The sequence below is a fragment of the Monodon monoceros genome, unplaced genomic scaffold (genome assembly GCF_005190385.1).
Source record: "Monodon monoceros isolate NGI ecotype Baffin Bay Population unplaced genomic scaffold, NGI_Narwhal_1 Super_Scaffold_18, whole genome shotgun sequence".
Lineage (NCBI taxonomy): Eukaryota > Metazoa > Chordata > Mammalia > Artiodactyla > Monodontidae > Monodon > Monodon monoceros.
Window position 1 is genome coordinate 46,238,563 of NW_021703774.1, and position 13,204 is coordinate 46,251,766.

At 43.2% G+C, this 13,204-nt stretch overlaps 1 protein-coding gene across 3 annotated transcripts; it reads left to right on the forward strand.

Moving 5' to 3' along the window:
- The first annotated feature begins 3,024 nt into the window (after positions 1-3,024).
- Positions 3,025-12,885, forward strand: RNASEL (ribonuclease L). 3 transcript variants are annotated; one of them, XR_003794571.1, is made up of 6 exons: positions 3,025-3,502; positions 4,744-4,949; positions 5,741-5,873; positions 7,275-7,393; positions 9,831-9,961; positions 10,615-12,885. XR_003794571.1 is itself a non-coding variant. In XM_029230121.1 (5 exons), exons 1-5 carry the CDS (start codon positions 3,371-3,373, stop codon positions 10,739-10,741), a joined length of 720 nt encoding a protein of 239 aa, XP_029085954.1. In that variant the 5' UTR covers positions 3,034-3,370; the 3' UTR covers positions 10,742-12,885. The 3 variants fall into 3 exon arrangements, 2 of the variants coding, with proteins under 2 accessions (XP_029085954.1, XP_029085953.1); XM_029230121.1 differs by lacking the exon at positions 7,275-7,393 and having other exon boundaries at positions 3,034-3,502; positions 5,750-5,873; XM_029230120.1 differs by lacking the exon at positions 7,275-7,393 and having other exon boundaries at positions 3,039-3,502.
- The last annotated feature ends 319 nt before the right edge of the window (positions 12,886-13,204 follow it).

Below are 13,204 nucleotides of genomic sequence, written 5' to 3' on the forward strand. Positions count from 1 at the left end.
CAAACAAACAAAAAAACGAAGCGGAGTAGGGAACAAATGTATGGACCCCAAGGGGGGGAAAGTGGGGGGGCAACGAGATGAATTGGGAGACTGGGATTGACATATATACACTAATATGTATAAAATAGATAACTAATAAGAACCTGCTGTATGAAAAATAAATAAATAAAATAAAATTCAAAACTTCCAAAAAAAAAACAAAAAACAAGCAGAGCTGAGTGTAAAGTCCCAGGGGGCAAGGTGGGACAGTAAAAAGAGCCTTGGCTTCAGCCATATTTAAGGAGCCTTGCAGCCTTGTCCCACCACTTTGTAGCTTTGTAACCTCAAGCAAGTTGCTTAATTCTGTGAGCATTGGTTTCCTCACTTGAGACTGATAATACCTCCTTCATAAGGTTGTTATGAGGTCTAAGTGCAGTATGTCAAATGGACAAGTCATCTGTACATTGTAAGTGCCCAACAAAGGCCAGGTACTTGTCTAGAGGGCTAAGCAGAAGCAGATACCTAACCTACAGACATGCACTGACATTTAAGCTTGGTGTAAGGGACCAGGGCAAAAAGAAGATGTGGGTACTGAGAGTCAGAGAACGGTACTTAAGGTCCTGGAAGAGAGAAATAGGTAGACGTAAGATCTGGTTTCAGTGTGAGGACAGGTGTTTGTGGCACTCCTTCCTGGTTTTAAGCAACTTCGCTGGGGAGACTGACAAGGGCCAGAAATATGTGCAACTCTACCCACTAAGGAAGAGTCTTTGAGGTTCAGCCAAAGGTGAGGTCCTTCCCAAGTTTACCTGCTGATCTTGATGCAAAAGGATCACACATCACGTTCTAAAGAAAAATAAGTTGTGACTACCTATTCTTTGAAATTTCTAGCACCGCTCCTTCCATTCTTAAGCTTGAACAGTAAAGAACTGATTATATTTCTGCCTCAAGGTGGCGAACCTAGCACATACTGCAGACTCTTCCCTGTATTAAATCCCTCAAATGATGGGAAAAGATTTTTAAATGAATTCATAACTGAGATCAACATTAAAAAAAGAATTCCTAGAGGACAAAATCCTTGAAGAATCATGGAGAGACTAAACATAGATAGGATGGGATTGAAGAATAATACAGGAGTCCAGGACAAATGCAGGAAGCCACAGATAAACATTACTTATGAACGTAGGAACAGTGTAGAAAAGTGCCACTTCAAAGTGATGGAAGCCAGAAGCAGAAGAGGACCAAGGACCAGCTAGCAGGCAGATTGCTGCGACAGTCGACACTAGGAAGATCAAACCCTGGGCTTCCCCTCTTCCTCAGGGACCAAGCATCTATGACAGACCTTTCTTCTACAGACAGGGGGACTGCTTGAGACACTGGGTCATTGGTGATATCAAGAGAAACAAAGAGCAGTTAAACATGCAAGATTTCTGCCAAAGCAGCTACTAAGTGGCATGTCCTGCTTACCCCCGAGCTTCACTGAATAAAATGCAAAGCAGAAGCCCTGACGACTGCTTCCATCCCTCCACTCTGTTGGGTGGCATTAACAGAAACAACTCACAGGACGTCAGGGAGTCTCAACCGCAAAGTAAGGCTTACAGTCGAAAATCACTTAGGATATTTAAGAGGTGCCAATACCGTGAAAGAGAGGCATGAAACAGAAGAATTTACACCCAAAGAAACATAGCTAACCAAATGTGTAAGTTTCCATGGCTGTTAAAAGAAATTGTCACAAATCTGGTGGCTTAAAACAACAGGAATTTAATCTCCCACAGTTCTGGAGGCCAGAAGTATGAAACCAGTTCCACTGGCACCAAATCAGGTGTCAGCAGGGCCAAATTCCCTCTCTACACTGTAGTACAGAAACTGGGCATAAGCATTAAAACTTATTATAGCACTTTAACAATGTCTGTTGAAACTAAAAATAAAAAATTGGGGCGTGTAAAAAACAAATCAAATGTTAGAAGAGATGTGAGGTATTCCATTAGGTAGTTTCAAATTTCAGTAGCAGAAAACTCGACTCCAAGTGGCTTAAATAAGTGAAGGGAATTTATCACTTCAAATAATTGAAAGTGGTCTGTGGTTTATGATCTGCATCCCATCTGCCCCTTCAACCTCATCACAAGCAACTTTCTGACTCTGTCCCTCCTCCCTAAGTGCACACTTGGGCCTTCCTTGTGCCAGAGTGGAATTCTCCACGCATTCCTATCTGGAATTCTCTCTTCCCTCTGTTCCCCATTCCACTCACCTACCCAAATTCTACTTTCTGATCTTTTCTGTCTAGGCGTCTCTTCCTTTTTGTTTTTTTGGCTGCACCATGCGGCATGTGGGATCTTATTTCCTCAACTAGAGATTGATCCCATGCCCCCTGCAGTGGAAGTTTGGAGTCCTAACCAGTGAACCAGCAGGGGATTCCCTAGGCGTCTCTTCCTTAAGGAAAACTTCTCCACCCTCCCCGCACCCCCACCCCAGCCATGTAGCTCTTTTTGTGATACACTTTTTGGGCATCCTGCACTTTTGGCTAGCATTTTCAAAATTGCAATTAATTTAACGTTTATCCTCCTTTAGTATCGGTCTCCTTGCCCAGAGACTCTAAACTCTGTAGGGCCAGGACTGTGTTCTCCTTCCTCACCATCATTTTTTTCCCCTCACTAAACACTTGTTGAATGATTTAATGGGTTCCTTTTTGTTAGACTCTGAGTTTCCTCACAACTGTGATGTCTAAGTTCATAATGAAAGGAGTTTGAGAAGCACACAGTTGTACTGGCCATCATCCTATGTGGGGTTACCCAACCTTCCTCTCAGACTCCTTTAAGCCACCTCTTCGAGGACAAATTACTGACTCACCCACCTTTCATTTTGTTCCTGACCTCTCTCATCCATGCATCCCTCTTTCTGAGGACTTAGTGGCTTCCTTTAAGGGAGGAAGATTCTGAAGGGGACAAGGAGACAGTGACTCATTACAAGCACATGGTTTATTCGTGGTAACAGATTACAACGTCTTAGTGGGCAGTGACTAGTGGGCTTGATTTGGTGGAATGCTATGCTTAAGGTGGTCTTGGATTCGGATCCTTGTTGTTTAGTTGTTCTTTAGCTATAGGATGTAACCTTAACTCCTGCCAGCAGCTTCTTTACAGATCTGTGCTCTTTGACCCCAGGAGTTGCATGACTGGGGAGCTGGTTATACTTATCCTCATGCTTCCCCACCCCTTGGCTTGGAACAAATAAAATGTAAGTCCTGCTCTTGGCAGATACCTGAGAGATCAAACGACACAGTGCACATGACAGTGTTTTGAGAAGCAAACAACAAAGCAGATATGAGCTTATCATTGTCTTCCTCAGAGATGATAGATTGTACATTGTGTTACAGACTTATTTAAATTAATTACAGCATATGGAGAATGAGGATTTTCAATGCATCTCTACAAACTATCCCTTAGATTACAAGAATGGTGCTTACCTGGCAGATTTCGATAAAAGCATCAAGTGGACCGGAGATCCACAGGAAATCAAGAGAGATCTAGAGGTAATTTCTACAAACAATTTACTTTTCCATCTTTCTGCTTCCTTCTTTGTTCATTACCTTACTCCCTGTGGCCAGTTAGAGGATGTTCCTATTTCAACCAGAAGGAAAGACATTTCACGGCATTTCCCTGGTACTCACTGCCTTCACTCCCTTGCAGACAGCCAAGTGGGTGTGGGGTTGACCATCGCCGTGGCCCCTTTCTCTATCTCTTTAGATCTCTCTCTGACACCACAGGCTGAATAGTAAATACACTGAACATGCCACAATTCTTTCAGAATTACAGCCAGGAGATTTTCTCCAAAATAATTCCACAATTCCTGTAGGAGGTATTTTCTGCCTAAAGACAAAGTAAATGAGATTTCTTTTCCCACTCTATTCAAACACGTGTGCCAAACTCCTAGGAGGGCCAGCGACTAAGGCCCTCTCAAGCACAGCGGAGGGATGGGATCGATCCACAACTCAAAAGAGACTAAACTTGGCCCCAAAGATTAAGATCCTGAAAGAACTGTTTCTCCAGAGACAGAACAGAGACGTAGCCTCTGCAGACCACGGCTCCCAGATAGATTCTGAGCTTGTCAGCGCAGCTCTCGCCTGGAGTTTTCCAGGGCGCTGAACTTCCAACCCAATAGACAAGAACTCTCCATCCATGCCTGGCCTTTCTGGTTCAGTGGCTCCAGATTTTAGCTCCTTCACTGACTGGTGTCCTTCCCAGTGCAGTTTCTATGCTGGCCTCCTTCCTGGTCCTTCCTCCCTTGCTGTGCCCTGACTCCTGGGGCCTTCACTCTATTCTGTGGGACCTGGTCTGGCTCCTTTATCTGTGGCCTGACATAGGACCGACCCAAAGTCCCAGTTCCCAGCCAGACTCTGAGCATCCCCCTTGTTTAAAACCTTCTCCCTTTCCCCTGTTTATCTAAATTCTATCCGTACTTTGAGGTCTAGCTCAAATTCCTCTTCCTCTAAGCAGTCTGCCCTGACAACTCTGGCCTGGGATTATCTTTTGTTCCTTATAAACCTAAACCTATAAACTATACTACCTTGAAGGGGTAGTATCCTAAACTATACTACCTTGAAGAGTTCTCTATGCACAAGCCCATGCCTTCTCTCCCTGACCAGGCTGTGGAATCTCCTCGAGATTCTACCCGTTTTCCATTTGCTCATAGCCTGTGCCACACCCTACAAAGTTCCCCAAATAGAGTGATAATTCATAAGCGGTTTTGGCTTGATTTATGGCTTTTGTGTAGGCCCTGGGACTGCTGGTCCTGTACGTGGTAAACCAGGGAGACATTTCTTTTGAGAGTCTGAAGGATCTAAGAACTGGAGAGTTGATTCAACTTTCTCCAGATGAGGAAACTTGGGACCTCATTCATCACCTGTTCTTCCCTGGGGACAATGTGAAGGACCATCTGAGTGGCCTGCTGGGTCATCCCTTCTTTTGGAGTTGGGCGAGGTAAGGAAAACTGAGTGTATATTACAGGCCTCCAGGACAGAGACAGTGAGTGTATTAGTCAGGGCTCTTTATATATGTACAAAATAAGGAAATGCCTCATGCAATATTGGGGCTGAGAAGTTCCACTATTTGCCATCTTCAAGCTGGTGACCCAGGAAAGCCAATGGTGTAATTTAATCTGAATCCAAAGGTCTGGGAACCAGGGGAGCTGAAGATGGAGATTCCAGTAAGGGTCTGAAAGCCTGAGAACTGGGACAGCTGAGGGCAAGAGAAGAGCCATGTCCCAGCTGAAGCAACCAGGCAGAGAGGGGCGAATTTCCCCTTTCGTTCTAGGCAGGCCCTCCATAGATTCGATGCTGCCCACTCACATTGGGGACGGCCATCTGCTTTACTGAGTCCACTGGTTCAAATGCTAATCTCCTTGGAAACATCCTCACAGACACACCCAGAATATTTAATCTGGGCCTTGTGTGGTCAGTGACATTAACACATAAAATTAACCATCACGGTGAGGTGGGCAGGAGTCAGGCTGGGAGTCAGCAGACCCAGGCTTTTCTCTCAGCTTGGCATTTCCTGGCTGGGTGTCATTGGAGCAGTGACTTAACTTCTCTGGATCTGGTTTTCTCCATTGAAGAATAGAAAAAGGATGAGGGAAAACAGAGAGAGAGAGAGCTCTCCCCTTATGCAGATTTTAGAGACATGCTTTTACTACTTCTATCAAAAGCCAAAATCTAATAGTTCTGTAAAGAGTGGGAAGGATGGGACAACCGTGATGATTCTGTCATTCTCAGCCGCTACAGGACCCTTAGGGATGTGGGAAATGAATCAGACATCAAAACGAGAAATGCTAATGGCAAGATCCTCCAGCTTCTGCAACCTGGAACATCTGAATTTTCCACAAGTTTTGCCCAGTGGACAACTAAGGTGTGAACAACTCCTATGGTCTTGGAGTTATTCCAGGAATAAGAATCTGTGTCATGTGTTATGTTGGTTTTCCTAACTTTTTTATACTATGGGCCTGGCCCAACCAAGTGGTGAGAAAGGGGATTTTCCTCTCCCTCCTCCCATCCCAGGTCCCCTCTGCCCTTTTGAGTCTCTGCTCCAGGCCAGGCCCTCCTGAGAGACTCATCCAGGCTCCTCTTTAGGATGGCCTTGTCACAGCCCAAGAGCCTTTTTCGTTTCTTTTCTTTTCTCTTTCTCTCAAGCCTTGTTTTCTGAGCGAGGTCTGACTAATAATTCTATTTCCACTGTGACAAGAGCAGCTGGTTAAATAGAGTTTAGCCCAGAGGAGGTACCCCCCACGGGGCATTTCCACCTAGGGAGACTGGCTGCCTCCGCTGTCGGCGAACAGCCCTGCCTGAGCATCCATATACACACCTATTTTCTGTATGAGAGAACAGAAAGTGAAAAAAAGAAAAAAAAGATGATCTTTCAAATTCCTCCTCTTCCAGAGAAGGTCCACTCAATATAGTGGAACATAAAAATTAATCACCATTTCAGTCTAGTCAGTACTATCAGAACTTTCGTTATTATTAACGAGCAGACATCTATCAAGTACCAGTATGTGTTAGGCCCATGCAAGGTCAGAGATATACAAAACAGAGTACAGCATCCATGTGGGGCGGAGAGACCCACAGAATGATGGCTGTGGGATACATGCTGGGTACCCCAGAGACATGGGCAAAGCATTATGGGAAAATCCATAACTCTCAAGTCTTTGAGTGAGACCAGCAGCTTCTGTATCTTAAGCCTGATGTAGGACTCTTGCTTCTTCCAAACCTCTTCATTTCTGCATCTCATTTTGCTTTCCTTCCCTTGCTTGCCTCTAGACCACATATCACACTCATAATTGCTGGCTTAACGTCTCTCTTTCTTGCTACACAGTAAGTTCCACGAGGGCAGAGACCATCCGTTGTCTTGTCTGTCATTGTATTCTTGGCATGGAGTAGGTGTGCCATGACTCTTTGCTAAATGAATGTCTATAAGAGTTCAGCTAAAAATTAAACTTGTAGAAACAAAGACATTTGAAACCAGAGCAGATGATGGTAATAGCTAACGATCACGTAGTGCTAACTACATGGCAGCTGTAGTTCTCAGGACTTTCCATGAGTAACCACAGGTAATCTTTACAACAGCCTCTGAGGCAATTAGCTCCATCTTGCAGGTGGGCAAACTGAGGCACAGACAAGTGATTTGTTTCAAAGGCACAGAATCAGTAAAGGGTGCAGCAGGATTTGAAGCTGGGCACTCTGGCTTAAAGGCCATGTGCTAACCTGTAGCTGATAGAGATTGTCATCTTCTTTTTCTTTTTAATGTCTGAGACAGAGAAACAGTACTACAGGCAACAGAAAGGAGAAATCCAACCTCAAGACTGAAGTGCTAAAAAAAGTGGTTGCAAAAGTAGAAATAAGAGAAGTATAGAGCACAAAGCACAGAAGAAGCAGGTGATGAAAGCTATTGTTTCCCTTCTTTTCTCACTCTCCACTCAGTGTTAAATGGAGCATTATTTTCAGACCAGATAGGAAAGTCATTCTCTTGAAGGTTAATTATCTGGCCTTTACTTTCTGTTTGAAAGCAGAAGCAAGGTTTGAGAAAATGCAGTGGTGTTGGGTAAATTATCAATCAAAGCCCAAAGGTCCAGAGGCATAAGAAGGAAGGACAGAATTGGAATGAAGAGGAAAGTACAAATAAAATGCTAAATATTACTAGAGAGATAAAGGTTATGGAGGTAATGGAATGTTATCAGTCATCAGATGTGATGATACAGGTGGGTTCTAAGGTGCAAAAATGTAATTTTAAAAAGTGTTTCCAGGGGCTTCCCTGGTGGCGCAGTGGTTGAGAGTCCGCCTGCTGATGCAGGGGACACGGGTTCGTGCCCCGGTCCGGGAGGATCCCACATGCCGCGGAGCGGCTGGGCCCGTGAGCCATGGCCGCTGAGCCTGCGCATCCGGAGCCTGTGCTCTGCAACGGGAGAGGCCGCAACAGTGAGAGGCCCGCGTACCACAAAAGAAATAAATAATTTTTTTAAAAAAAAGTGTTTCCAGAGAACAAGATACAACAACGAGGAACCTGGAAGACAAGGGGGTTGGAGAAAATGGGGCTGAACCCAAAGACGCAAGACTCTATCATCCAGAGAAAGGAGCCTCAGTTTTATTTACAAACATGAAAAATTATGGTAGAACTACTTTTTTATCCTCAGATAATTTACATAAGATTTTATTCTGATTGTACTTCAAATGACAAAAAGGATACCCAATCTACTGTAATAGAAGGTACAGAATTGAAAAGCGAATAGGAAAATAGAGATACAGAAAAAAAGATAATACAAATGAGACCAAATATTAAATGTGCCAATTCCCCTAGAGAAACATTTAAAACTGGTTAAAAATAAAAATATAAAAACGTATTTAATCAACAAGGTCCTACTGCATAGCACAGGGAACTATATTCAATACCCTCTAATAAACCATAATGGAAAAGAATGTGAAAAAGAATATGTATATATATGTATAACTGAATCACTTTGCTGTACCAGAAATTACAACATTGTAAATCAACTATACTTCAATAAAAAAATGGGAAATAAAAAAAAAAGGCCACGCGCTAAAGCAGCTCACTGCACAATGTTAATGATGCCGTCAAGTCCACCAAATCATTTAATTGCCAAGGAAGTTGAGGCTCAGAGGTGGAACCCCAAATACTCAGGGCTGGGAAGCCAGAGGTTGGCAGAGCTGGAAAGAGAATTCTGTTCTTTTGTCTCCCAGTTCATTGGTTCTTTCCCTTAAATTTCACTGACATATGTGGAATTTTGATTGACTTCAAGTCTTGTTTGTGTTTTCATTTTCAGCTTTGTTGTCCTGTTGATTTTGGTGATTTGCCCATTTTCCTGGGCGTGCAACCAGTTTTCCAGTGTGGACTCCACCTTCTTCACATGGCTGCCTCTTCTCACACACATACATGCTCAGCATTTCTCACATGTGCTCCACACATAGTACCCCCAGGCAGGCTTCTAGTCACCAGTTACTCTTCCTAAGGGACCCTCTGGCTTCATGGTTGTTGCATCTTATTCTCTTACTCCAGACTCTTTCTACCTATCAGAGCCATCTACAAGAAGAAGGCATTATTATTATTATTATTTTATTTTTTTGCGGTATGCGGGCCTCTCACTGTTGGGGCCTCTCCCATTGCGGAGCACAGGCTCCGGACGCGCAGGCTCAGTGGCCATGGCTCACGGGCCCAGCCGCTCCGCGGCATGTGGGATCCTCCCGGACCGGGGCACAAACCCGTGTCCCCTGCACCGGCAGGCAGACTCTCAACCACTGTGCCACCAGGGAAGCCCAGGAAGGCGTTATTAATATGACAGCAGCTGCCCTGGGACACCTAGGGACAAGGAGAAACATGTAACCTTTGGAAACATAATTACAAACAAAACAAAACAAAGAAAAACCACGCTCACTATGGCAATGGCTGCAACGCCTGGTTTCAGTCAGGACAACCCTCTTGAAGGAGGAGATGTAATCAAGTATGAATTTGGAAGGGTGGCCACGAGGATAGTGCTTCTGTAGAGTATAGTGAGCAAATTTCCTCGTATAGTAGCCAACGATTTCCTAAACCATGTTTTAATGTAGTTAATTTCTATGAAAACAATTCTCTTGGAAAATGGATACACGGATTTAAAGTTATTTATAATTCCACATCCAAACACAACTACGGTTAGCGTTGTGGTGTGCGGTGCTTACTTCCATTCTTTTCTTTGTATTAATTTGCTTTATCAATTAGTGGAGAATTTGACATATATTCAAATTTGTATTCTGCCTTTTTGTATTAACATTCAGGATATATTTTGTGTTGCTACCACATTTCTGTGTAATGTTTTTTTAGATTGACAAATTTGTGATGGAAAACATGAATGACTATTATAAAAAAGGCAACATTTATCGGGACACCGTGGGTGACCTGCTGAAGTTCATCCGGAATTTGGGAGAGCACATCAATGAACCAAAGAATCGAGAGTAAGTCATGTATGAGGAGTCATGTATGAGATGAGAATAATTGAAAAATTCCAGTTCTAAATTTATATCTGCTAATTTGATAGAAAGAAGAAAAGTTATTTTGATGAAAGTCATTCCTCCTTCTGTGTGGGAAAGGGCCATCACAAGGGTCTTACAGTCAACAGTGGACATGCCCTGCAGGTTCTCCTCTTCCTTTTCAATTTTTGCTGAGCCCCCTTTAACAGTAGGCTAGCAATTCTTGTGTGAAGAAACACAGGGGACTGCGTGGCTGGGTAAAGCGAATGTAGCATTAGAAGAGTAGCCCCGCGTTAATCCAATTAGCTTTTGCTACCAAAATTCTTAGCTCTAAACTCACAAAAAACTTGCAGTTTTGAGGGCTTTTTTGGATTTCAGCATTGTAGATAAGGGATTGTGGGATAGTATTATGTTCATTTTATGGATAATAAAACTGAGGTTCATAAAACTTAAGTTGCCAAAGTTTAGTCCATTAGTTGGAGAGTCAGGAGATGAATCTTGCTCTGTCAGATTCCAAAGTCCTCATTTATTCTGCTATAGAAACCAGGGGAGCAAAAAAGATTTCCAGGGCCATGTGCTATAAAGGGGGGATGCAGAGTTTGGGGCAAGCATATCAAAATATTTATGTTTCATTTCAGGATGAAGTCAAAAATTGGAGAACCTTCCCAGTATTTTCAGGAGAAATTTCCCGATCTGGTCATGTATGTCTATAGGAAACTACAGAACACAGAATACACAAAGCATTTTCCAAAAACTCACATCTAAATAAGCCTAGGTGTGATGGAGGTGGTGGTGGTGAGCAGGCTGGCCAGCCCTAGTGCCTCTTGAATTCAGGGAAGTACTTTTTTACTGTGTAATCCTGGGCGAGTCACAACTCTCTGGGCCTCTTGACTTTTTTTTTTTTTTTGCCCACACCACGTGGCATGTGGGATCTTAGTTCCCCTACCAGGGACTGAAGCCATGCCCCCTGTAGTGGAAGCACGGAGTCCCAACCACTGGACCACCAGGGAATTCCCTGAGCCTTTTGACTAACCTGGTTGCTTGTGAGCAATGAATTGGATAGCTGATGTGTCAGTTCCTGGTGCCGTGCTCAGCATTCTCCACGTTTATAACAAAAAAAAGCATATGCTCAAACTACTCTAGTCCTTTTTAAGGGTAAAGCTTAGTGGCAGGAGCTGGGAGAGCATCCTGCTAAGATTCCTTTTGTCAACTGCACCAAAGGAGTGAGTTCCTAAACCTCTAATGCTTTATGTTTTACATCAATTATCTCATGTAATTCTCCCAACAACCTTGCAAGATAAGATTAATATCCCTTTTTAGGAACTGAAGAGCCTGAGAGACTCAGGGAAATTGAACTACTTGCCCCAGATTATACAACTTGCACAGAGCGCAGTATAAATGGACGTGGTGTTATTGTTACCTCTCACTCGGCACCTTAGAACTTAATTACTAGCTCAGAGCTCTTCTACATGAGACCCAAAAGGTCAAATGGGCTCTGGGTGGCTCATTCATTCATTCAGTATTTGTTGAGCACTAACTAGTATAAGTCTAAGCACCAACTGGATGAAATGCATTCCTTCTAGAATCACCTGTGTTGGTTTTCTATTATGTCAAGGCTGTATTTCTCAACTGTAGGCAATCTTGCCCTTCAGGGGCCATTGGGCAGTTAAAATGTCTGTCAAAGCTGAGGGTAGGGGGTTGTACTGGCATCTAGTAGATAGAGGTCAAGGATGCTGCTGAACGTTCTATGATATGCACAGGATAGCACCCCCGAAACACAGAATTATCCGGAAGAACAGAATTATCAGTGACACTGAGGTTGAGAAATTCTGCCTTAGTGGGCTGTGCTACCTTTGAACTGGCTGGGAGCCCAGGACTGTGGATTGTGTGGCTCACCTCACAGAGGACTGACTCGAGTTTGATGTCTTGCTTTTTGATCTGCGGTGAGACAGTTCCAGTTTCACCCCCTCAGGAAGTCCTCTGAATGCCCTCACTTTCCACACCCCTCTCTGAGTGTCCTCTCTGGCTCCCTAGCACCCATGGCCACACCAGAGCATGTTTCTCTCCACCCAGAGCATGATTCTTCCCCTGGAATGATATATATATATATAATTGGCTCCTTAGGGCCAATGATATATATATTTTTTGATGTGTATCGTACAGCCTAGCAAAATGTCTGCCACATGGTAATGACCAATAAATATTCATTGAAAAATGAATGATCCATCTTCATACATGAGTAATAATGCTAGGACATGTTTTGATGGTGTTTTATAGGTTATGAATTACACCTGCATATTTTACTTCTTTTAGTTTTCAAAATAATCCCGTAAGATAAGTGTTGTGATCCTCATTTTGCAGACGAGGAAACTAAGGTTAGAGACGTGTTGATTTACTCTAATGCATAGGAAGTGTCACTGTCTGAATTTGAAAAGATTTTCTGGCATGAAGTCTGATGTTCTTTCCATTTATCCTCACTGTGGTGGTGAAGATGAAGCTTTGTAATGAGAGGAGCTGTGAGAAAAAACAGTGTCTTAGGTTCTTTCTGAAAAGGAGATGGTCTTGACTTCCCTGGTGGTCCCGTGGTTAAGGCTCTGCACTTCCAGCGCAGGGGGTGCGGGTTCGATCCCTGGTTGGGGACTAAGATACCATACGCCGCAGGGCATGGCCAAAAATAAATAAATAAATAGAATTTAAAAAGGAGGTGGTCTAAAAGGGGTGTCACTGAATGAAATTAGCAAGTACTGGAAGAAACAAACTGAAAACTTTTCTTTAAGGTTTTAGGAGCAGCAAGGTTGCTTTAAGTTTTAAAAGTAAGATTTGTTTTTCTGATTTGTAGTGAGTACTTCGAGATGACAATCAAATGCCCATTTGTAAAGCATATTCAATAAAACTTTGAATTACCTGAATGTCTGATTTTCTCTGAGTGACATTTCTACTTTAGAGAGTAGTGATATCTACAATAGAAAATGCTCAGTGATTAATTCCCGGGGAGGTTTTAAGAAAGGCATCCTGCTCTTTAAAAATGGGAAAAGGAGCCTAATTTCAGCCCTCCATTAATTCGGGAACAATACACACCTTGGGGGTCCTTGTAGAAAAGGAAGGGTCTGATCATTGTACTCTCTACTTTAATCCTCTAAGGGTTTCTGTGGACATGTTGCAAATATTTCTTATTCAGTTGCCATTATCACAAACATTTAATTGAGCTTGTAGTTCATGTTAGGTACT